General features: G+C 46.2%; 1 protein-coding gene across 3 annotated transcripts in view; it reads left to right on the top strand.

Annotated features, from left to right (window-relative positions):
- map3k1 (mitogen-activated protein kinase kinase kinase 1, E3 ubiquitin protein ligase) overlaps positions 1–25,742 on the top strand; it is a 130,943-nt gene that overhangs the window by 79,729 nt on the left and 25,472 nt on the right. For all 3 annotated transcript variants that reach the window (XM_072497005.1, XM_072497004.1, XM_072497006.1), the window contains exons 11-13: positions 14,388–14,509; positions 22,708–22,799; positions 24,560–24,758. In XM_072497005.1, the coding sequence (XP_072353106.1) occupies positions 14,388–14,509; positions 22,708–22,799; positions 24,560–24,758 (413 nt within the window). The remainder of the gene's footprint in view (positions 1–14,387; positions 14,510–22,707; positions 22,800–24,559; positions 24,759–25,742) is intronic.

The raw sequence follows: 25,742 nt of genomic DNA, 5'->3' as shown, positions 1-25,742 counted from the left end.
AAGAGCGGAGAGAGAGCCGGGACAGCGAAAACAGCGCGGGAGGAGAGAGCCGGGAGATTTAAAAAGCGCGGGAAGAGAGAGCCCGGACAGCGAAAACAGCGTGGGAGGAGAGAGCCGGGAGATTTAAACAGCGCGGGAGGAGAGAGCCGGGACAGCGAAAACAGCGCGGGAGGAGAGAGCCGGGAGATTTAAACAGCGCGGGAGGAGAGAGCCCGGACAGCGAAAACAGCGCGGGAGGAGAGAGCCCGGACAGTGCTGGGAGAGGTGAGTGCACAAAAGGTGTGGCAGGAGTGCCTTTAGTCATGGAGTGCTGATTGGAACAGAGTGCATCGGAGTTTAGGTGAGTGACTGAGTTCGGGTGAGTGGCTGTGTTTTTGTTGGTGTTCGGGTTTATCCTTGAGGTTCTATAAAAAAAAAAATTAAAAATTATTTAAATTAACTAACTAGTTGAATATGGCTGGACAGGTGATGTGCTGTTGCTGTATGATGATGGAACTGGTGGATCCCATTGAGACCGTCAGTGACCACATCTGCAGCAAGTGTTGGCCGCTCGAGGAACTTCGGCTCAGAATTGATGAGCTGGAGACCGAGCTACGCACACTGCGGCACATCAGGGAGGGGGAAATTACCTGGGCACTTTGTTTCAGGAGGCAGTCACACCCGGTAGAATAAGTACTGTTAATTCGGACAGTGGTCAGGGACAGAGTGGTGTGACTGCAAGGGAGGGGCAGGTAGGGGGATCCTGAGTTTAGGAGTTGAGGAGCCTCAGCCCTTGACCTTGTCCAACAGGTATGAGGTACTTGCTCCCTGTGTGGATGAGGAAGAGGGCTGTACGGAGGATGCGTTGACTGACCACTGCACCGTGGTACAGGAAGCCATTCAAGAGGGGGGAGCAAAAAGACAAGAGGTAATTGTAGGGGATTCTATAATTAGGGGGATTGATGGCATCCTTTGTAAGCCAGATCGAGAGTCCCGCATGGTATGTTGCCTGCCCGGTGCCAGAGTGAGGGACATCTCTGATCGGCTTGAAAGGATTTTGGAGAGGGAGGGGGAGGATCCAGTTGTTGTGGTCCACGTTGGGACTAACAACATAGGTAAGACTAGGAAAGAGGACCTGTTTGGGGATTATCAAACACTAGGGACTAAATTAAAGAACAGGTCCTCCAGGGTTATAATCTCTGGATTACTACCCGAGCCACGTGCCAATTGGCATAGGGTTGAGAAAATGAGGGAAGTTAACACGTGGCTAAAGGAGTGGTGCGGGAAAGAGGGATTCCATTTCATGGGGCATTGGCATCAGTACTGGGGCAGGAGGGACCTGTACCGTTGGGACGGTCTTCACCTGAACCATTCTGGGACCAGTGTTCTGGCGAATAGGATAAATAGGTTGGTCACAAGGACTTTAAACTAGCAAGTTGGGGGGAAGGGAAGTGTAAAGCTATGGACAGTATAATGGTTAATGGAGATCAAGGCAGCAGGTTACGTGACAGGTTATTATGTAGAGATATGGGTTCAAAGACTAGGAAAATTAGGAGAAGGGTAAGAGGAAAAATAAATTGCGAAAAGTTACTGATCAAGGTGTTAGGATTCATAACAAAGACATAAAAAACAGCATAAGTGTACTTTACCTGAATGCTCGTAGTATATGAAATAAGGTAAATGAGTTGATTGGGCAAATCATCGTGAATGACTATGATTTAGTGGCCATGACTGAAACATGGTTAAAAGATGGTCACGACTGGGAGTTAAATATCCAAGGGTATCAGACTATACGAAAGGATAGAATGGACGGTCAGGGCGGTGGTGTAGCTTTGTTGTTTAAGGATGGCATCCGGGCAATAGTAAGGGATGATATTGGTGCTATGGAGGACAAGGTTGAATCAATTTGGGTGGAAATCAGGAATAGTAAGGCGAAAAGGTCACTGATAGGAGTAGTCTATAGGCCACCAAATAGTAACAGGATGGTAGGGCAGGCAATAAGCAAAGAAATAACGGATGCATATAGAAATGGTACAGCGGTTATCATGGGAGATTTTAATCTGCATATCGATTGGTTTAACCAGGTTGGTAAAGGCAGCCTTGAGGAGGAGTTTATAGAATGTGCCCGGGATAATTTCCTGGAACAGTATGTAATGGAACCTACAAGGGAACAAGCGGTCCTAGATCTGGTCCTGTGTAATGAGGCAGGATTGATTAATGATCTCATAGTTCGGGATCCTCTTGGAAGGAGCGACCACAATATGGTGGAATTTAAAATACAGTTGGAGGATGACGAGGTAAAATCAAACACTAGTGTTTTGTGCTTAAACAAAGGCGATTACAATGGGATGAGAGAAGAACTAGCTAAGGTAGACTGGGAGCAAAGACTTCATGGTGAAGTAGTTGAGGAACAGTGGAGAACCTTCCGAGCGATCTTTCACAGTGTTCAGAAAAGGTTCATACCGACAAAAAAGAAAGACGGTAGAAAGGGGAAAAATCGACCGTGGATATCTAAGGAGGTGAGGGAGAGTATCAAATTGAAGGAAAAAACATACAAAGTGGCAAAAACTAGTGGGAGACTAGAGGACTGGGAAGTCTTTAGGGGACAACAGAAAGCTACTAAAAAAGCCATAAAGAAGAGTAAGGTAGACTATGAAAGTAAACTGGCTCAGAACATAACAGCAGATAGTAAAAGCTTCTACAAATATATAAGACAAAAAAGAGTGGCTAAGGTAAATATTGGTCCTTTGGAAGATGAGAAGGGAGATTTAATAATAGGAGCCGGGGAAATGGCTGAGGAGCTGAACAGGTTTTTTGGGTCAGTCTTCACAGTGGAGGACACAAATAACATGCCAGTGACTGATGGAAATAAAGATATGATGGGTGAGGACCTTGAGATGATTGTAATCACTAAGGAGGCAGTATTGGGCAAGCTAATGGGGCTAAAGGTAGACAAGTCTCCTGGCCCTGATGGGATGCATCCCAGAGTGTTAAAAGAGATGGCTAGGGAAATTGTAAACACACTAGTGATAATTTATCAAAATTCACTAGACTCTGGGGTGGTCCCAGAGGATTGGAAAGTAGCAAACGTGACACCACTGTTTAAAAAAGGAGGTCGGCAGAAAGCGGGTAATTATAGGCCGGTAAGCTTAACTTCAGTTGTAGGGAAAATGCTGGAATCTATCATTAAGGAGCAAATAGCGGGGCACCTGGAGGGAAATTGTCCCATTGGGCAGACTCAGCATGGATTCACAAAGGGTAGGTCGTGTCTGACTAATTTGGTAGAATTTTCTGAGGCCGTTACCAGTGCAGTAGATAACGGGGAGCCAATGGATGTGGTATATCTGGATGATACAGGTGATTAAGAAGGCTAATCGAGTTTTGTCTTTCATTGCTAGAGGGATGGAGTTCAAGACTAGGGAGGTTATGCTGCAATTGTATAGGGTGTTGGTGAGGCCGCATCTGGAGTATTGTGTTCAGTTTTGGTCTCCTTACCTGAGAAGGGACATATTGGCACTGGAGGGAGTGCAGAGGAGATTCACTAGGTTGATCCCAAAGTTGAGGGATTAGATTATGACGAGAGGTTGAGTAGACTGGGACTGTACTCATTGGAGTTTAGAAGGATGCGGGGGGATCTTATTGAAACATATAAAATCACGAAGGGAATAGATAGGATAGATGCGAGCAGGTTGTTTCCACTGGTCGGGGAAAGCAGAACTAGGGGGCATAGCCTCAAAATAAGGGGAAGTAGATTTAGGACGGAGTGTAGGAGGAACTTCACCCAAAGGGTTGTGAATCTCTGGAATTCCTTGCCCAGTGAAGCAGTTGAGGCTCCTTCTTTAAACGTTTTTAAGAAAAAGATAGATACCTTTCTAAAGAATAAAGGGATTCGGGGATATGGTGTACGGGCCGGAGAGTGGAGCTGAGTCCACAAAGATCAGCCATGATCTCGTTAATCATAGAATTTACAGTGCAGAAGGAGGCCATTCGGCCCATCGAGTCTGCACCGGCTCTTGGAAAGAGCACCCTACCCAAGCCCACACCTCCACCCTATCCCCATAACCCAGTAACCCCACCCAACACTAAGGGCAATTTTGGACACTAAGGGCAATTTATCACGGCCAATCCACCTAACCTGCACATCTTTGGACTGTGGGAGGAAACCCACGCACACACTGGGAGGATGTGCAGACTCCGCACAGACAGTGACCCTAGCCGGAATCGAACCTGGGACCCTGGAGCTGTGAAGCAATTGTGCTATCCATAAGGCTACCGTGCTGCCCTAAATGGCGGAGCAGGCACGAGGGGCCAGGTGGCCTACTCCTGTTCCTAGTTCTTATGTTCTTACGTAGGTGCAGCAAATAATTTGGCAAGCTCATAGAATTTTATTGTTTATTGCAAGGGGAATTTAATAAAAGAGTAGGGAGGTTATGCGCCACATCTGGAGTACTGTGTACAGTTTTAGCCTCCCTATTTAAGGAAAGATATAAATGCATCGGAAGCAGTTCAGAGAAGGTTTACTAGATTAATACCTGGACTGGTGATTTTTATGAGAAGGCTGGACAGGCTAAGCTTGTATCCCCTGGAGCTTAGAGTAAAAGGTGACTTAATTGAAACATACAAGATCCTGAGGGAATTTCACTGGATGGATGTTTCCTGGAACTTCGAACTTGGGGTTACTGTTTAAAAATAAGGTCTCCCACTTCCGACAAGATGAGGAATACATTTTTTGAGTGTTGAGAGTCTTTGGAGTTTAATTTCTGAAAAGGTGGATGCAGCAGAGTCTTTGCATATGTACGGCGGCCTCGGGGAAGGCAGGTGGAGGTGGGGTCTGCCTCCTAATCAACATCTTCTGGTGCCTAGATGTAGCAACACTGGCGAGTTTCTGCTCCCGGACCCAGAATGCCTGACGCTAACATGTCGCCCCTACTACCTTCCGCAGGAGTTCAGCTCCGTTATCCTGACGGCAGTTTACATCCCACCCCATGCGAACGTGAAAATCGCACTGGGCAAAATATTCACCACCACAAATAGCCTTGAAACGAAACTTCCCGAGGCCTTGTTCATTGTAGCTGGGGACTTCAGTCAGGCCAAGCTCAAGAGCATTCTACCAAGTTACCGCCAACACGTCACCTGTTCCACCAGAGGCCCAAACATCCTGGGCCACTGCTACACAAATATCAAACATTCCTACCGCTCTATCGCCTGCCTACACTTTGGCAAATCTGACCACAAGGCTGTGCTCCTGATCCCGGCTTATAAGCAAAAACTGAAGCGGGAGAATCCGTCAAAGAAAGTCGTGCATTGCTGGTCTGAGGAATCGGATGATCTCCTACGGAACTTGGAGTCGGTGAACTGGTCAGTATTTAAAAATTCTGACCAGCCTGAACGAGTACGCCACTACAGTAACTGACTTCATTAGTAAGTGTGTAGAAGATTGTGTGCCAAAGAAGCGAATCCGCGTGTTTCCCAACCAGAAACCCTGGATGAACAGGGATATCCACTGCTTTCTGAAGTCTAGGTCTGAGGCATTCAAGTCAGGCAACCCTGATCTCTACAAGAAAGCCAGATATGAACTAAAGAAATCCATCAAAGATGCCAAAAGACAGTACCGGACCAAGCTCGCGTCCCAGGCTAGCCACACGGATCCCCGCCATCTATGGCAAGGTCTGCAAGACATAACGGGCTACAAGATGAAGGCATGTAAAATCGTCGGCTCCAACGCACCCTCCCTGATGAGCTCAACGCATTCTATGCCCGTTTTGAGCAAGAGGTCAGCGAGAGTGAGCCCTCCACCCCAGAAACTGCGGATGAACTTGTATCTGAGATCACCACTGCAGACGTCAGAGCAGCCTTCTCGAAGGTCAACTCCCGGAAAGCCACTGGCCCGGATGGGGTACCCGCACGAGCACTCGGGTCTTGCACGGATCAGCTGGAGGGGGTATTCGCAGACATCTTTAACCTCTCTACAACAATCCGAGGTCCCTATCTGCTTCAAGAAGACGACCATCATCCCTGTACCAAAAAAAGGTCAAGCAGCCTTAATGACTATCATCCAGTGGCTCTGACATCCATTATCACAAAGTGCTTCGAAAGGTTAGTCATGGCACGAATCAACTCCAGCCTCCTGGATTGCCTTGATCCACTACAGTTCGCCTACCGCTGCAACAGGTCCACAGCAGACGCCATCTCCATGGCCCTGCACTCTAACCTGGAACACCTAGATAACAAAGACACCTATGTCAGACTCCTATTTATCGACTACAGCTCAGCCTTCAACACCATCATTCCTACGAAACTCATCTCCAAACCCTGTGGCCTTGGCCTCGGCTCCTCCCTCTACGACTGGATCCTGAACTTTCTAACCCACAGGCCACAATCAGTAAAGATAGGCAACAACACCTCCTCCACGATCATCCTCAACACCGGTGCCCCACAAGGCTGTGTCCTCAGCCCCTTACTATACTCCTTATACACCTATGACTGTGGCCAAATTCCCTTCTAACTCAATTTTCAAATTTGCTGATGACACCACCGTAGTGGTCGGATTTCAAACCATGACGAGACAAAGTACAGGAATGAGATAGAGAATCTGGTGAACTGGTGCGATGACAATAATCTCTCCCTTAATGTCAACAAAACGAAGGAGATTGCCATCGACTTCAGGAAGCGTAGTGGAGAACATGCCCCTGCCTGTCTACATCAATGGGAACGAAGTAGAAAGTGTCGAGAGCTTCAAGTTTTTAGGTGTACAGATCACCAACAGCCTGTCCTGGTCCTCCCCCCCCCCCCCCCCCCCCCCCCCCCCCATGCCGACACTATAGTTAAGAAAGCCCACTAACGACTCTACTTTCTCAGAAGACGAAGAAAATTTGGCATGTTAGCTACGACCCTCGCCAACATCTACGGATGCACCATAGAAAGCATTCTTTCTTGTTGTATCACAGCTTGGAATGGAGCCTGCTTTGCCCAAGACCGCAGGAAACTACAAAAGGTCGTGAATGTAGCCCAGTCCATCAAGCAAACCAGCCTCCTATCCATTGACTCTATCTATAATTCCCGCTGCCTCAGAAAGGCAGCCAGCATAATTAAGGACTCCACGGACCCCGGACATACTCTCTTTCACCTTCTTCCGTCGGGAAAAAGATATCCAAGTTTGAGGTCACGTACCAGCCGACTCAAGAACAGCTTCTTCCCTACTGCCATCAGACTTTTGAATGGACCTACCTCCTATTAAGTTGATCTTTTCTCTACACCTTGCTATAACTGTAACATTATATTCTGCAGTCTCTCCTTCCTTCCCTATGTACAGTATGCTTTGTTTGTACAGCATGCAAGAAACAATACTTTTCACTGTATACGAATACATGTGACAATAATAAATCAAGTCATATCTTTTGTAGATAGATTCTTGATGAACATGGGGGTGAAAGGTTGTAGTGGCAGGCAGGAATGTGAAGTTGAAGTTAAAATGAGATCAACCACAATCTTATTAAATTGTGGAGTAGGCTCGAGCTGAGTGCCCGACGACTTGGTAATTTCATCCAGTGATACAAAAAAAGTGCTACATTCTAGTGCAGGATTTCATTCAGGCGACAGATGCATTACAGTCAAGTAGCTTTGTCTAAAATAAGCAAAGTTTGAAATCCCAGTTACCACCTAGGAGCTGTGAGATTCCCAAATAAACTTTGACATATAAAGTTAGAAAAGTAAAACCCTGCAAAACCTTTTTAATGTGCAAACTTCGCGCGGACAGTGACCCGAGGCTGGGATCGAACCTGGGTCCTCGGTGTTGTGAGGCAGCAGCGCTAACCATTGTACCACCGTGCCGCCCTTATGCTACCCTATAACATTCAAAATTAACATGAATAAATAGGAATTAATAGGCAACTGTGGTTATATATGCCATAATATTGCACAGTAAATGGCAGATGCGATCAAGACTGGTCCCAAAAATGTTTCAGCAACCCTCCCCCCAAAGATGTCTGTGACTGAGACTCCTAATATCCAGTTAAAACCCTGTCTCCCTCATGAAGGGATTTCAATGCTTCACTTTTTCAAAGATCTCATCTCTGAATTCCCTTAAAAGCTGCTCTGACTCTGCCTCAACAACTGCTCACCTCCTGATGGTACGTTCCATAGGGTTCGTCAAGCTGCCTTCCCCCTCTAATTACCTGCACACTTCCAACTCTTCTGCCCATTTGCTTCTCTAAGATGGTACTGCTTTGGATTTCCTAACGCCCTCCAGCATGAATGCACTGGTCTTCTGCCAGCTTCTTGGCTCCCAAGAACTTCTCCCAAATACTAACAATACCAAGTAGTTCCCAAGCTTCTCTGTGAGCTGCAAACCACATGAGGTCCAATCTGGAGCTACAGTGATCCTTGTTAAACTCCACCCATCTCCATGCCGAAGTAGACTTTCGGGTTCACTGAATGCTTTTAAACTAATTTGGCTCTAACTCACAAAACAAAACATCCCTCTGGACTGGGTTTCTTTGCAAGCAACTGGGTTTCTTTGCAAGCAGTATAGACATCACGCTTCCAGCCCAATGTAGATATAACATCTCTAGCTAAGGGAGTCCAGCTGTTGTTTTATGGCTCATAACTTTTCTAGCTATTAACCCGGGTGTCAACAAACTCAGCCGTTTGAGTGTAATAGACTCTAGTTACTTTAGTTGCATTTATTCCAATTTAAACAACTATCAGTGAACTATGAAGTAGGTATTGATGGCAGATGCAGCAAAAGACAATATTTTAATCCTCAAATTAGGGATCAGTTGCAAGCACATAGTCCGTTAGCTTTTTATGCAGATTGGCATCCATTGGTAGATTCAAAAACTCTTCATATCTAGCTCTAAGCATCTTGACAAATCTATGATCTCCATTGTATGTTGCATAGCAGGCAAGAAGTCTTTTGCTTTCAAATGTTGCTGCACTTAGATGACCTTATGGGTTGAGATTGTCCTAGAGAATTGCCAAATCTATTTTTATGGCATAACAAACAAGGTAGGTAAGGAGGAACCAGTGGAAATATTGTTTGGATTCGCGGAAGGTATTTGAAAAGTCACGTAATAGGTTGTTGTACAATATTAGAGTTCATCAGATATTACCGTGGATTGAGGATTGGTTATGTGACACATAAGGGGTGAAATGACTCCCCAGTCCTATCATCTGATTATAACAGGGTTATTTTGTGAATTTTAAATGATTTAGGTATGTACTTAATGTTTGTGTTTAACCATTTTGTGCTGATGGCAAAGAAACCAATCTGACAGGCTTTCATGAATTTAAAACACACATATTTAAAAAGGTAAACCCATGCCCTGATTTTTGCCCCACACACATATATACAGAATAATAAGTTATACAGTAGCAGATAGCTTACTAGCCAAATTAAAATTCAATGCTTAAGAACAAAACTGGAGAGTTTGCTGTTGCAATCCTTTGCTCTTATCTCTGGCTGCAGCAGAAGTTTTGCATGTTGGTCTTGAAATTTCAGTGGCGATGAAGCCAATTATAAACTGCAATTTCTGGTGACTTTTTTGTCTTTTTTTTAATAAAACTTTTGTCTTCTCCAAAAGTCAATCGTTTTTCCACTTAATGTTCCTTTGCTTGAAAATTCTCTATCTCTGTGCTGGATTTCAAACTGTAATAGAGATATGGTCTTGAACATTAGAGGAAGAAATGGTTATTGCTCTATTGGCAGATTCCTTCCTGTATTGTAATAAGACAGGAATGATTGTTCTAATTGCTTAACCTCTCCCCATAATGATTTCAGAAGGTAATTAATATGAAGAACTCTTTGTGTATAGCTATTGTCCTTGTGGAATTTATGTCATTGCAGGAAAGAGGAGGTTTATAAAACTGCAAATGGTAAGAGCTCTACAGTTCCAGTTCATCTTTTGAAGTAGTTCTTAACATCTCATGTGAAATTCCATAGGAAGTTGTCTCGGTATTTCTTGTAATTTACGTCGGAACCTTCCTGAAACTGGTCAACTTATAATACCTGACATTTGTCTTGGTATTATAATTTGCAGCATAACCTTCTAGAAACTTGTCAACTTGTAATATCAGACATCAGGTGAATTATGGCAGCCATCTTAAGTCAGTGTCTTTGTGTTTGTTTTATAAAAGCCATTTGAAAGCAGTTCACTGAACTAGGCCCAACCTCTTCAGCTGCTTCATCAATGGACTTCCTTCAACATAAGGTCAAATGTGGAGATGTTTGCTTCGCTGAAAAATTGCACAATGTTCAATACTATTTGCAACTTCCCAGACATTGAAGCAGTCCACATGCAAATGCAGCAAGACCTAGACAATATCCAGGCTTAAGCTGAAGTGCCAAGTAACATCTGTGCCAAACAAGTGTCAGGCAGTGACCATTTCCAATTAGAGATGGTCAAACCATTGCCTTTATGACATTTAGTGGCATTACCATCACTGAATCCCCCACTATCAACATCCTGGGGTTTAACATTGACCAGAAACTGAACTGGACTAGCCGTATGCATACTGTGGCTACAAGAGCAGGTCAGAAGCTAGAAATTCTGCGGTGAGTAACTCACCACTTGACTCCCCAAAGCCTGTCAATCACCTACAAGGCACAAGTCAGAATGATTGAATACTCCCCACTTGCCTGGAGGAGTGGAGCTCCAACAACACAAGAAACCCGACACCATCCAGGACAAAGCATCCTGCTTGATTGGCATCTCTTCCACAAGCATTTACTCTCTCTACCAATGTGCAGTGGCAGCTGACTGTACCATCTCACAAGATGCACTGCAGGAACTCACCAAGACTCCTTAGGCAGCACCTTCCAAACCCACGATTACTACTGGGGGAGGCAGTGGCGCTAGTGGTATTGTCGTTGGACTAGTAATCCAAAGACCCAGAGTCGTTCTCTGGGGACGTGGGTTTGAATCCCGCCACTGCAGATGGTTAAATTTGAATTCAATAAAAATCTGGAACTAAAAGTCTAAAGGTGACCATGAAACCATTGCCGATTGTCGTAAAAACCCATCTGGTTCACTAATGTCCTTTAGGGAAGGTCTGGCCTACATGTGACTCCAGATCTACAGCGATGTGGTTGATTCTTAAATGCTTTCGGGGATGGGCAATAAATACTAGCACAGCCAGGGAAGCCTACATCCTGTAAAAATGAAGAATTAAAAAGACTATGGGCTGGATTCTTCCGTCCCGCCTGCCGCAAGCTCGCCACAGCAAGATGCGGACATTGGAAAAGTTAATTGACCTCGGGAGGGATTCTCCGGTCGATGGGTGGTGCAGCTGGAGAATCCCTCCCTATATGTTTGAGCAGCCAATGAAATTAAGATTGCTATCACATTTGCCCACATGACATCACTGTGAGAGTTAACAGAAAGAAAACAGAATAGAATAAAAGCAAAATACTGCAAATGTTGGAAATATGAAATAAAAGCTGGAGAAACTTAGCAGCATCTGTGAATCGAGACACTGTTAACATCAAGTCCAAATAACTCTTTGGAACTGATGGATAGGAATAACCAGTAGTTTTGGGGATGGCTGTGTCACTAGTAATAACTGTGCCACATGAATAATTGGACTTCAGCTATTTAAACAAGTTTCCAATGATATTTCCAAGTTTATTGACCTAAAGCTAGGTGGGAAGGTAGTGATGCTGAAGCTGTTTCCGATGCAAAGGATCTAGCACTCGAGTTTGTAGTCTCAGGATAAACAGGAGAAATTTCTTCACTAAGGTTTGTGGGTATTCAATCTCTGAGGGTGGCATAGTAGCACAGTGGTTAGCATTGTTGCTTCATAGCACCAGGGACTCGGGTTCGATTCCCAGCTTGGGTCACTGTCTGTGCGGTCTGCCTGTGTCTGCGTGGGTTTCCTTCAGGTGCTCCGGTTTCTTCCTACAAGTCCCGAAAGATGTGCTTGTTAGGCGAATTGGACATTCTGAATTCTCCCTCATTGTACCCGAACAGGCGCCAGAGTGTGGTGACTAGGGGATTTTCACAGTAACTTCATTGCAGTATTAATGTAAGCCTACTTGTGACACAAATTAAGGTTACTATTATTATTTGTTGATAACAGAGAATACATATGTTAACTTAAAGTTGTTGGATGAATATCAGTGTTTATGTTACTGGACTAGTAATGCAGAATTTGAATCATCTGAAGATAAGTTTAAAACCCACCATGAAAGCTGAGGAATTTAAATTTCACTCATTAAATAAAAAAATATTCTTAGTAATGGTAACAATGAAACTACTGGATTTCATAAGTATCCATCTGCTTCACTAATGTCAGTTTGGAAAGACATCAGACATCCTTGCATGGCTTGAGACCCATAACAGTGAGATGGCAATATATACCAAACTGCCATGGTGCACTAGAAGAATGAAACCAGATGGGATTATTCTGCATGACCCAAAGCATCTATTGTACAGCCAACCTGGTTGACCCTACAAAGTCATTCTCGCAAACATGAGAACTTGTGCTAAAGTTGGGAGAGGTGTCCCTCAGACTATTTGAATAGCCTAACATAGCCGTACTGCATAAAACCTTTAAAACCAACCATCCAAACTCTTCCATCACCATCTCTGGGTATGTCTTGTCCCACTGGCACAACACCCACCAGACATGACGGTTGCCCAGTCGTATACAATCAGAAAGGAGTGGCCTTCAGGGTTATCAACATTTGATTGGATTCCATGAAGCCTAATGGCATTAAGTCAAACAAAGATGAGGGTATTTCCTGATTACCAGCTACTGCCCTCCCTTGGCTGATTAATCAGTACTCCTCTGTTGAACCACTTGGAAAAAGGTTTGAGGGCAGAAAGGATGAAGAATGTTCTCTCAGTGGGCTACTTCACTGCCCATCACCAAAAGTAGATTTGTAGTACCACTACTGACTGAGTCCGGAAGGACCTATCTCCCAGAGTTAACATGCAGCAGAGGATAAGATAATGCTTGTGAGCAAAACCTGCTTGACCTCATCCTCAATCTGCCTACCCCATTTGGAGCATTGTGAGTGGCTTTGGGCCCCATATCTAAGGAAGGATGTGCTGGCCTTGGAAAAGGTCCAGAGGAGGTTCACCAGAATCATCCCTGGAATGAAGAACTTGGTATCTTTAAAATGGATAAGAGGGAATTCTTTCAACCAGAGGGTGGTGAAGCTGTGGAACCCTTTGCCATGGAAGGCCGTGGAGGCCAAATCACTGAGTGTCTTTAAGACAGAGATGGATAGGTTCTTGACTAATGAGAGGATCAGGGATTATGGGGAGAAGGCAGGAGAATGGGGATGAGAAAAATATCAACCATGATTGAATGGTGGAGCAGACTCGATAGGCCGAGTGGCCTAATTCTGCCCCTGTCTTATGGTCTTATGATCGCAAGTGAGTTTGTCCATGACCTTATTAGGAGTAACCACTGCAGTAAAACATTGGCAAAGTATGTGAATTCCATAAGTGAGTGACGGTTGTTGACCTGCAGGCAGCATTTGCCTGGGTCCAGCATCAAGGAGCCAGTGTAACACCGAAGTCAATTGGGTAAAACTCTCCAATGGCTGGAGTATTACGAAGTGCAAAGTAAGATTGCTGGAGGCCATTAATTTCAGTCACTGGATATTGCTGCAGGGGTTCCCTGCAATCTTGAGCCCAGCCATCTTCATTGATTACCTTCTCAGACTTTCATATGTTTGATGGTTGCCGGAGCCGAACCCTTGACATTCAACAGGACCATCATCAAATTTGGAAGTCATATTGAACTCCATGTCAGCTCCATTTCTTTCTTCACAGATGCTGCCAGACCTGAGTTTTCCCAGCACTAGTTTTTATTTTAAATTTCTAGCATCTGCGGTATTTTTATTTTATTCCATCGTCAACTTTCCTATGGTGAACATCCTAGTGGTCACCATTGACGAGGAACTTACCTGACACACACTGCAAAGGCTACAAAAGCAAGTCAGAGGCTGGGTATTTTGTGGCAAGTGATTATCTGTTCATTCTCCCAAATCCTTTCACCCTATCCATGGCACAAATCAAAACTCTTTTTGCTGGCCTGGATAGGTCGGGTATTTTCAGATGAGCTTATGGTATCCAAGCTAATTTCCGGATCGTGACAAGCAGTGCCTGAATGTTACGAATCTGCTTACAATTTGGCTGCCTTAGGCGAAGGAAAAAGTCTGGAATGATGACATGAATTTGAAGTCTGGTGCTTTTAGACTGTTTGATATTGATGAGGCAAGCATGTGTCTATGTTCCAAAGGATAGTTCATTCTGAGTTTCATATAAATAATAGGACAGCTTTTGTCATGCTGCTTCTGACATACATTCTTTCAAACTATTTAGAACATTCTTAGTGTTTGCTCATTCCTTTGTATTGGCTTGTAAAATAAATTTATTTTCAATTTTTTGTCTTGGTAGAAAACTTTACGAGCCATGTTGGTCTACATACCTTGTCATGCAGTAGCAGAAAGGTCACGACTTCAACGACTTCTCAGGCCTGTGGTAGAAACTATATTGGTCAAATGTGCAGATGCTAACAGGTAACTGAATAAACAATGAAGGCAGTTTGAGTTTAGAAATGAATGAAAGTATTTAATTCACTAACTGCAGAGATCTGTATTTGATATTTATATTTAATTTTGAATTGTAGATGTTTTAAGATAGTAAAGTGGTAGTTAATGGAATATATTGGGCTGATAAACTGAGCTCCATGAAGTAAAAGCTGATTACGACTTTTGATAAATGGCTACCCACTTATTGGGTCAGTGCAGTGGCTTTGTTCAACTTGGAGAATTTGGCTGGTAAGTATAAGTAATCTCTGGAATGCCATCTAATAGGAAGTAAACTGGTAACATTTGCGCCACAAGTGCCATGCAAGATTATTTCCTACAAGAGAGAATCTAACCATCGCCCCTTGACATTCAATGGCTGAATTCCCCACAATCTAACATCCTGGGGGTGACCATTGATCAGAAACTGAACTGCCCTAACCATATTAATACTGTGGCTACCAGAGCATGTCAAAGGCTAGGAATCCGCTGACAAGTAACTCCCATCTTGACCCTCAAGCCTGTCCACCAACTACAAGGCACAAGTCAGGAGTGTGCTGAAATACTCTCCACTTGCCTGGATGAGTGCAGCTCCAACAGTACTCAAGAAGCTCAACACCATTCAGGGCAAAGCCTGTTTGATTGCTACCCCTTCCACAAATATTTAATCCCTCCACCACCATCCACAAGATGCACTGAAGTAACTCACCAAGGTTCCTTGGGCAGCACATTCCAAACCCACGACCACTACCATCTAGAAGGACAAGAGCAGTAGTTACCTAGGAACCCCTCCAAGTCACTCACCACCTGGACTTGTAAATAATATGGCCGTTTCTTCACTGTCACTGGATTAAAATGCTGAATCTCCCTCTCTGACAGCACAGTACATGCACCTACACCTCAGGGACTGCAGGGGTTCAGGAAGGCGGCTTCCCACCACCTTCTGAAGGACAACTAGGGATGGGCAATAAATGCTGGTGTTGCCAATGACGCCCACATGCTGTCAAAATTATTATTTTTTAAATTGCGGTTGTTAAGCTAGATGAGGTATCCCTGTCCAGTGAGGCAAATTGAACATTGGCTTCATTGGACTTGGAAAGTTCTTAAAATGCATCTGGTTTTTGTGTGAAAAATATAAATGGTGGTTGGATAATGTCGTAAAAAAGAGTTTTAAACACTTTATGAAAACTTGCAACTGCATTATTTTAAAAAAATATATATATATTTATTCAAATTTTCAACGATTTTCAACAAAACACTCCCAGAAAAAAAAAAGAGAATAATGCATAAAACAAGCAAAAATTATACATGAGATTTCCTACAAAATACAATAACCCCCATTTAACAAATAAACCCGCCAGTAAGGAGAAAACAATGCCCCACTCTAACCTAAACAAAACAGAAAAACCAAATCCCCCCCCCCGCCCCTGGTTGCTGCTGCTGTTGACCTCCACCTAACCTTCCACGAGGAAAGTCTAGGAACGGTTGCCACCGCCTGGAGAACCCTTGCCTAGACCCTCGCAAGGCAAACTTTATCCTTTCCGGTTTAATGAACCCTGCCATATCGTTAATCCAAGCTTCCACGCTTGGGGGGCTTCGCATCCCTCCACATTAGTAGGATTCTTCGCCGGGCTACCAGGGACGCAAAGTCCAGAACACCGGCCTCTTTCGGCTCCTGCACTCCTGGCTCGTCCGATACCCCAAATAATGCTATCCCCCAGCTTGGCTTGGCCCGAGTGTTCACCACTTTGGACATAGTCCTTGCAAAGCCCCTCCAGAACCCCTTCAGCGCTGGGCATGTCCAGAACATGTGGGCATGGTTAGTTGGGCTCCCCGAGCACCTCACATACCTGTCCTCCACCCTAAAAAACCTACTTGTCCTCGCCCCTGTCATATGCTCCCTATGGACAACTTTGAACTGTATTAGGCTGAGCCTGGCGCAACAGGAGGAAGAATTAACCCTACTCAGGGCATCAGCCCACAGATCTTCATCCAGCTCCTTCCCCAGCTCCTCCTCCCACTTACTCTTTAACACCTCCGCCGAGGCCTCTTCCGCCTCCTGCAGCTCCTGAGGCCTTGCCTTCTCCAACCCATACACCCAAAATCACCCTGTCCTGAATCCTTCGTGCTGGGAGCAGTGGAAATTCCCTCGCATGCCGTCTCACAAACGCCCTCACTTGCATGTACCTAAAAGCATTCCCGGGAGGTAACCCAAATTTCTCCTCTAGCGCCCCTAGGCTCGCAAAAGTTCCATCGATGAATAGCTCCCCCATTCTTTTAATCCCAGCCCGATGCCAGCTCAGAAACCCCCCATCCATCATACCCGGAACAAACCTGTGGTGTTCTCGTATCGGGGACCAGACCACCTTGCCCCTGTGTCGTCTCCACTGCCCCCAGATCTTCAGAGTCGCCGCCACCACCGGACTCGTTGTGTACCTTGTCGGCGGATGCGGCAACAGTGCTGTCACCAGCGCCCCCAGACTCGTACCCACACAAAACGCCACCTCTAACCTCTTCCACGCTGCCCCCCCCCCCCCCCCCCCCCCCCCCCCCGGCCCGCTCCAAAAACACCCTCTTCACCCTTGGTCTTATTCGCCCATACAAATCCCATAATACTCCTGCTTACCCGTTTAAAAAAAAAAAAGCCTTGGGGATTAGGATGGGCAGGCACTGGAACACACACAGGAACCTCGGGAGGACCGTCATCTTAACCGACTGCACCCTACCCGCCAGGGAGAGTGGCAGCATATCCCATCTCTTGAAGTCCTCCTCCATCTGCTCCACCAACCGTGTCAAATTGAGCTTGTGGAGCTCCTCCTCCCACTTACTCTTTAACACCTCCCCAGGTAGCGGAAGCTCCTCTCCGCCCTCTTCAGCGGTAGCTCGTCTATCCTCCTTCCCTGGTCCCCCGCATGCACCACACACAGCTCACTCTTCCCCACGTTGAGCTTATAGCCCGAGAAGTCCCCAAACTCCCTAACGATCCGCATAACCTCCGCCATCCCCTCCACTAGGTCTGCAACGTATAACAACAGATCATCCGCATATAATGACACCCGGTGTGTGTTTCCCCCCCCCCCCCCCCCCGGACCAATCCCCTCCAGTTCCTAGACTCCCTCAGTGCCATGGCCAGCGGCTCAATTGCCAGTGCAAACAACAAGGGGGATAAGGGACACCCCTGCCTCGTCCCGCGGTACAACCTAAAGTACTCCGACCTCGGCCGGTTCGTAGCCTCACTCGCCACTGGGACCCTATATAACCCTTATGAACCTTATGAATCTTATGAACCCTTCCCCGAACCCAAACCTCACAATCACTTCCCAGAGATACTCCCACTCCACCCGATCAAAGGCCTTCTCTGCGTCCATAGCCGCCACTACCTCCACTTCCCCCTCCACTGAGGGCATCATGATCACGTTTAAGAGCCTCCGCACATTCGTGTTTAACTGCCTGCCCCTCATAAACCTCGTCTGGTCCTCGTGGATCACCCCCGGGGCACAGTCCTCAAACCTCGTAGCCAGCACCTTCGCCAACAATTTAGCGTCTACATTGAGGAGCAAAATCAGCCTATACGATCCACATTGCAATGGATCCTTATCCCACTTCAAAATCAACAAGATCAGCGCCCGGGACATTGTCGGGGGCAGGGTCCCCTCCTCCCTCGCCTGATTAAAAGTTCTCACCAGCAACGGGCCCAGCAGGTCCACATACTTACTTTCTGTAAAATTCAACCGGGAACCCGTCTGGTTCCGGGGCCTTCCCCACCTGCATGCTCCCCTATCCTTTAACCAGCTCCTCCAGCCCAATCGGCGCCCCCAAACCAGCCACCTGCTCCTCCTCCACCCTCGGGAACCTTGGGGGCAGCACGGTAGCCTTGTGGATAGCACAATTGCTTCACAGCTCCAAGGTCCCAGGTTCGATTCTGGCTTGGGTCACTGTCTATACGGAGTCTGCACATCCTCCCCGTGTGTGCGTGGGTTTCCTCCGGGTGCTCCGGTTTCCTCCCACAGTCCAAAGATGTGCAGGTTAGGTGGATTGGCCATGATAAATTGCCCTTAGTGTCCAAAATTGCCCTTAGTGTTGGATGGGGTTACTGGGTTATGGGGATAGGGTGGCGGTGTTGACCTTGGGTAGGGTGCTCTTTCCAAGAGCCAGTGCAGACTCGATGGGCTGAATGGCCTCCTTCTGCTCTGTAAATTCTATGAAGTTGGTCCAAGAATCGCCGCATCCCGCACTTCTTCGGGGGCTCAGACCACAGATCCCCATAGAAATCCCTAAATACCTTGTTTATTCTCACCGCACTCCGCACCGTATTCCCCCCTCTATCTCTAATTCCACCGATCTCCCTCGCTGCCTCCCTCTTACGAAGCTGATGTGTCAGCATCCGGCTCGCCTTCTCCCCATACACGTACAGCGCCTCCTGCATTTTCCTCCACTGCGCCTCATCTTTTCCCGTGGTCAATAAATCAAATTCCATTTGGAGGTTTCGTCGCTCCCTAAGCAGTCCCTCCTCGGGGGCCTCTGCATAGCTCCTGTCCACCCTTAATATCTCCCCCACCAATCTCTCCCTCTCCCTCCTCTCTCTCTTCTCCCTATGGACCCTAATGGAAATGAGCTCTCCCCTAACCACGGCCTTCAGAGCCTCCCAGACTACCCCCACCTGCACCTCCCCGTTGTCGTTGGCCTCCATGTATCTTTGAATACACCCCCGGATCCGCCTGCACACCACCTCATCTGCCAACAGTCCCACATCGAGGCGCCACAACGGGTGCTGGTCCCTCTCCTCCTCCAGCTCCACCCAATGCGGGGCGTGATCCGAGATGGCTATAGCCGAATATTCCATTCCCTCCACTATCGGGATTAGTGTCCTACTCATTATAAAGAAATCTATCCGGGAATAGGCTTTATGGACGTGGGAGAAAAAAGAAAATTCTCTGGCCACCGGCCTGGCAAACCTCCACAGATCTACTCCCCCCATCTGGTCCATAAACGCCCTGAGCACCTTGGCCGCAGCCAGCCCCCTACCCGTCCTGGACCTAGAACGGTCCGGTGCTCCCCCATTATCAAGCTCCCTGCCTCCAGATCCGGGATCCGACCCAACATACGTTTCATAAATCCGGCATCATCCCAATTTGGGGCATATATGTTCACCAGTACCACCCGCGTCCCCTGCAACCTACCACTCACCATCACGTATCGACCTCCATTATCCGCCACAATATTCATCGCCTCAAATGACACCCGCTTCCCCACCAGTGTAGCAACCCCTCTATTCTTCGCATCAAGCCCTGAGTGAAAGACCTGCCCTACCCATCCCTTTCTCAGCCTGACCTGATCTGCCACCTTCAAGTGTGTCTCCTGGGAGCATGACCACATCTGCCTTCAGTCCCTTTAAGTGCGCGAACACCCGGGCCCTCTTGACCGGCCCATTCAGGCCCCCCTCATTCCAGGTTGTCAGCCGGATCAGGGGCTACTTGCACCCCCCCGCCGACTAGCCATCCCTTTTTTTAGGCCAGCCACTTGCCCGCGCCCTCCAGTCCCCCAGGCGGTGGATTCCCGCCCCGACTCCCTCTTCTACCTCCAGCTCCCCTTTGGCCAATACAGCAGCAACCCAGCCCCCCCCCCCCCCCCCAAAGCCAGATCACCGTCCAGCCATTTTGCTCCCCCCCCATTACACTCCAGTAAGTCAGCTGACTCCTGCTGACCCTGGCCACTCACGCCATTCCAACAACCCCCCCAGTGTGGGAATCCCCCCACCTCCCCCTGTCGATCAATGTGAGCTCTCCTCTAGCACCACCCCTCCCTTCCTTAGTGCGGGAAATAGCCCGCGCTTTCTATCCGAGCTGGCCCTGTCTCCTATGGCGCAGCTCCTTTTTCTGCGACCTCGCCCCAACCCCCCCCCCCCCCCCCCCCCCCCCCCCCCCCCCCCCCCCCCCCCCCGGGCTTCCAACCCCCCCTTCATCAGTGGGCACCTGCCCCCTACAGTACCGGCGCCCGCACTCTCACACAGCCCCCACATCATATCCACTCACCCCTTCCCATTTCCCCTCTTCCCAACCTGAAACCAGAAGAAGAACACCCCCAAAATACAGTAAACACCCCCCCCCCCCCCCCCCCACAACAAACTCTCAGTTCGAGTCCAGCTTTTCAGTCTGAATAAAGGTCCACGGCTCATCTGGCATCTCAAAATAGTGGTGACGGTCCTGAAACGTGATCCACAATCTCGCTGGCTGCAGCATTCCAAACTTCATCCCCTTCCGATCGAGAACCGCCTTGGCTCGATTAAAACCAGCCCTCTTCTTGGCCACCTCTGCACTCCAGTCCTGGTAGACACGGATTTCCGTATTCTCCCACCTGCTGCTCTGTTCTTTCTTCGCCCATCTCAGGATGCACTCTGTCCATAAAGCGGTGGAACCTCCCACTACAGCCCTTGGCGGCTCTTTGGCTTTTGGCCTCCTTGCCAGGACTCTGAGCCCCATCCAGCTCCAGGGGCCTCGGGAAAGCTCCCGCACCCATCAGCATGTTGAGCATTGAAGTCACATATGCCCCAGCGTCGGACCCCTCCACTCCTTCAGGGAGACCCAGAATCCGAAGATTCTTCCTCCTCGACCTGTTCTCCAGGTCCTCAAACTTCTCCTGCCACTTCTTGTGTAGCGCCTCGTGCGCCTCCACCTTCACCGCCAGGCCCAAAATCTCCTCCTCGTTCTCTGAGGCCTTCTGCCGCACCTCGAATCGCTGCCCCTTGGGCCTTCTGGGTCTCCACCAGCCTTTCGATCGACTCCTTCATTGGCTCCAGCATTTCTGCACTCTGCTCCGCAAAGCAGTTTTTAAGGAACTCTTGCTGCTCCCACGACCACTGTGCCCACGCTGCTTGATCTCCACCAGCTGCCATCTTGCTTTCTCTTCGCTGCTCCAAAACCACTTTTTTGATCGCTCCACTCCATACAGTGCTGGGGGAACCTTACTATCACTTTCCCACACTGGGAACCGTCGTACAAGTGCCGCTGGGGCTCCTCAAAAGGGCCCAAAAGTCTGTTCTTGGCGGGAGCTGCCGCACGTGCGACCTACCTAGGCATAGCCGCAAACGGAAGTCTGCAACTGCATTATTAAATGCTCTAATTTCTCCCATAAAGGTGTTTCGTTATTGATACTTAACCTGAAGAGAACTTGCTTCGAGTTGTTTTTTTTTCATTCAGTCAGTCAAATTGATGCCCATGGTCTATGAATGCTCTCTACAGAGACTACACAGCTTCCTTTTTAGAATCGTACAGTGCAAAAAGCCATTCAGCTTATGCTTGTACCCTCTTTGAAAGACTTGTCTAATTAGACCCACTCACTCCCATACTCTTTTCCCATAGCCTTGCAGTTTTTTTCTTTTTCAAGTATCTATCTAAATCCTTTTGGAAGGTTACTGTGCTGCTTTCAGGCAATGACTTCCAGATCACAGTAAACATCTGTAAAGAAAGAGATTCTGATATCCTCTCTGGTTGTTTTTCCAATTATAATAATTCTGTGTCCTACTTCAATCCAAATTGCAATTTTTTTGCTCAACAGTTCAAATTCAACTCTTCACAGTTCATTTTCTTTGTTTTTCTTCCTTATATTTATCATTTTGCCAATAAAGCTGAAAAGTTTAAAACAGCTAGCAAGTATTGGCAGCTTCACGACCCTAACGGTAGTAATACAAAGTAAAATGTTGATTTTTCAGAAACTATCTAGATTTTCTGCAGTGGGGCTTTTGGCACGTTAAATGTAAATCTAGTTATTTTATCACCAGCTTATTTGCTTGAATCTTGAAGTATTCTTCTAGTATTTACCAGAATTATCAATTTTTAAAAATATCCTACATTAAATTTGTGTCTGAACTAAAATATTTTTATGCCATAATATTTATAATTGTGGCTTTATCTTCCAACTAATGCTGATTTGATGACGCCAATAACTGGCTTGTAGCAATAACTGAGCTGTTTATCAAAGCTGTTTGCACATCTAGAAACTACAAACTTACTTTTCAGGTGTGTTTAGTTGACCTATATTTCAAAATGTTAATTACATTTTACCTTGTTGAATGTAAACTTTGTTCTAATATAAACTGTACAAGTATTAAGAAATAAAAATGTGATTTTTATGTTAGAAAAGCAACGGTATGTACACACCTACATTATCACTTTTTTTGCATTTACTTTTAGTCGTACAAGTCAGCTTTCTGTTTCTACACTGTTGGAATTGTGTAAAGGCCAAGCGGGAGAGCTTGCTGTGAGCAGAGAAATTCTTAAATCAGGCAAGACACAGTTGGTATTATTTGCGTATTTAGTGCTGTATCTTTGTGTAAGCATTTTTTCAGATAAACTTTTTTTTAAACTGTCTCATGGCTTAGAAACAAAACTATTAGTCCCTTTAGTTTAAGAGGATACAGCATGAATTGATCATTAAGTAATGTTGGGAATAACTGCGAATCTTTCTGAAATTGTGAATGGATTGTTGTAATTTTTTTCATAGATGTGGCAGTGCAGCTGTAGAAATCAGATACCACCCAAGCAGTTGGTGATAGTTACAGGGCTGTATATAATGGATATGGTTTACAGGGCTGTATATAATGGATATGGTTTACAGGGCAGTATATAATGGATATGGTTTACAGGGCTGTATATAATGGATATGGTTTACAGGGCTGTATATAATGGATATGGTTTACAGGGCAGTATATAATGGATATGGTTCTGCCTCTGCAGAAGCGAATATCATCGACAAAAATGTATAAATCATAGTGCTCTATACAGATCAGGAAATTTCTTCCATGATCTTGGTTAAAACTTAGTTTGTCTAAGCTGGATATGTCAGTAGAGATGCTGCAAAATTAGACTCCTCATCCCAGAGAAGGTGGAGATATTAGGCAGGATTCTTGCAGCTGAGCTGCCTCTGTTGGTAATGGGCATGAACATTGTGAGGATAAGGTCAAGCGTGGTTGTTTGTGATGGCTCCCTTGGGGCAATAAAGCATCAACACACGTGATAGCAGCTTCATGCATACGAACATGGATAGTTAGACTCCAGTGTTCACTAAAATGTACCCCAGTAATTGTCACTGTTGGCTGAGGCCACCTGACAATGATTTTATTATGTGTCTGGAGAATCCTTTCTCTGAAACTGTCATTATAATGGGATATCGATTCTGAAAATATGTGGCAAAAAACAGTGGCTTGGTAGTAAAGGCAACTAACTTTGTACATGAAAGCTCTCAAATACATTTTCAATGTGTTTTCGAAGTAATAAAGGATAAGACCATACTAGATGAGTGATGCACAACAAACTAAAACGAGTTAACACCTTAGTTGTAAAGTGACATCTTGCAAATAGTGACTGTAACATGATTGAATTTGATCTCCGGTTTGAGAGGATGAAAGAGTCGTAAATAATTAAAATTCAGTTAAGGTAAACTTTGACGGCATGAGAAAAAAGTTGATGTGAATTGGAATGAGCTGCTCATGTGTTGGTCATAATTTTCCCAAGCACTCGATTTGGGAATTGAGCCTTTTTAATTTGGAAATGTCACTAGTATATAAGAAAAAAGGAAGAAACCAGGAAACTACAAGAACTGTCAGGTGCCGGAATGTGGCGACTAGGGGCTATTCACAGTAACTTCATTGAAGCCTACTTGTGACAATAAGCTATTATTATTAGTTTATTGTTAGTGAATCTATCAGAGATGATTACTGAGCACTCTAACTAGTATGAACTATCGTAAAACAGTCTACATGGAAAGTCATGCCCAACTAACCTGGTTTAATTGGTCACCAACCTAGTGGGCAGAGGATTGTTGGAACGTTATCTATGTATGTATGTATATGGACATCAAACAGGGTTTGAAGTTCCATGAGAAATTTTTACACAAACCAAAGCAAATTAATTGAAAGTTTCCTTGTGACATGAGTTTGACAATTTTATGGAAGATAGAAGACTGCCTGGATAAAGGAGATGTACTCTGGTTGGTGTAATGCGACCAGTTGCTAATTATAACACGATTGTTTTCTCTTCATTCTAGAATCCCTTGGGGTTGGAGGTGTTGACTATGTCTTAAACTGTATTCTGGGCACTTCAACAGAGTCCACCAATTGGCAGGCTTTGCTTGGCCGTCTGTGTCTCATTGACAGACTTTTACTGGAATTTCCAGCTGAATTCTATCCTCACATTGTTTCTGGCAGTGAGGGTCCATTTGCTCAAACAGAACTTGTGCTAGAAAGGTAATGTATTTCTTTTCTATTGCCCTCACATTGTCTGTATATGTATTTTACATCGAGACAACAGTTTTAAGATATTTGAGTTGATGTTCACAGCTGCATATAGATTCTGCCGAGTACAGTATTTTTCAATGTCCTGCTTTTATTTTTAAAATTTACGTAGTTTGTGGTTTATCATTAGGGAGCTAACTTCCTCCAGTATTATGCATGAGCTTGCTGACTTATGTGCAGCTGTCAACATTGATAAATATTTGAAGCGGGTTTCTCCGTCGGCCGATGCTGGAATCAGGAAACATGATTGGGCGGAGAATCGGTTACGGCGCCAAAATTGCAGCGAATGCTGTTTTCACGCCAAATCGCAATCCTCCGTCATCTCGACAATGGCGTCAACGCATTCCAGAACTCACGTACAGAAAACACCCTTAGTATATCATTAGCGTGCCTAACCCGGTATTCTCCAGGGCCTCTACTATTCTCCGCCTCCAATGGGCCGAATTCCCGACAGCGCAGTCACTTGTGCTTTTAAAAGACACGGTGGCTGCTGCGGGAGAGAGGGGAGGTGTCCAACATCGCCATAGTTTGCTGACAGTTGTGCTGCTAGCAGAGGGGGACCTCTGCCAGGGCTGGGGGGGGTAGCGTGGCCAGGAGGTGGGCTGTGGGTAGGGGTGAACTGGCACGGAATACCATTGCCGCAGCCTGCAAGGCAGCTGAGCACACCGCTGACTGCCCACTGTGAACATAGGGCCACGGGTCTTATGGGTGTCCTCCCCAGGCCACCACCCTCGGTACTCTCTGGCTCCAGCCCAACCGGTGCCATCTTGTTGGCTGGGATGTGTGTGTGGGGAGTGAAGTGTGCATACACGGATGCGGCTTGTCAGCCTCCTGAGTATCAGTTGCAAATCCGGCACAGCTTCTCATTGGAATCGATTCTGTTCCACGTGACACCGGTCGGCTAGACCCTTAACAGTCGCTGAATCGGTTCACGTG

This window comes from Scyliorhinus torazame, chromosome 3 (genome assembly GCF_047496885.1).
Source record: "Scyliorhinus torazame isolate Kashiwa2021f chromosome 3, sScyTor2.1, whole genome shotgun sequence".
NCBI lineage: Eukaryota > Metazoa > Chordata > Chondrichthyes > Carcharhiniformes > Scyliorhinidae > Scyliorhinus > Scyliorhinus torazame.
Note: the sequence above shows the minus strand (reverse complement) of the source record. Positions and strands in the feature narration are given on the sequence as shown.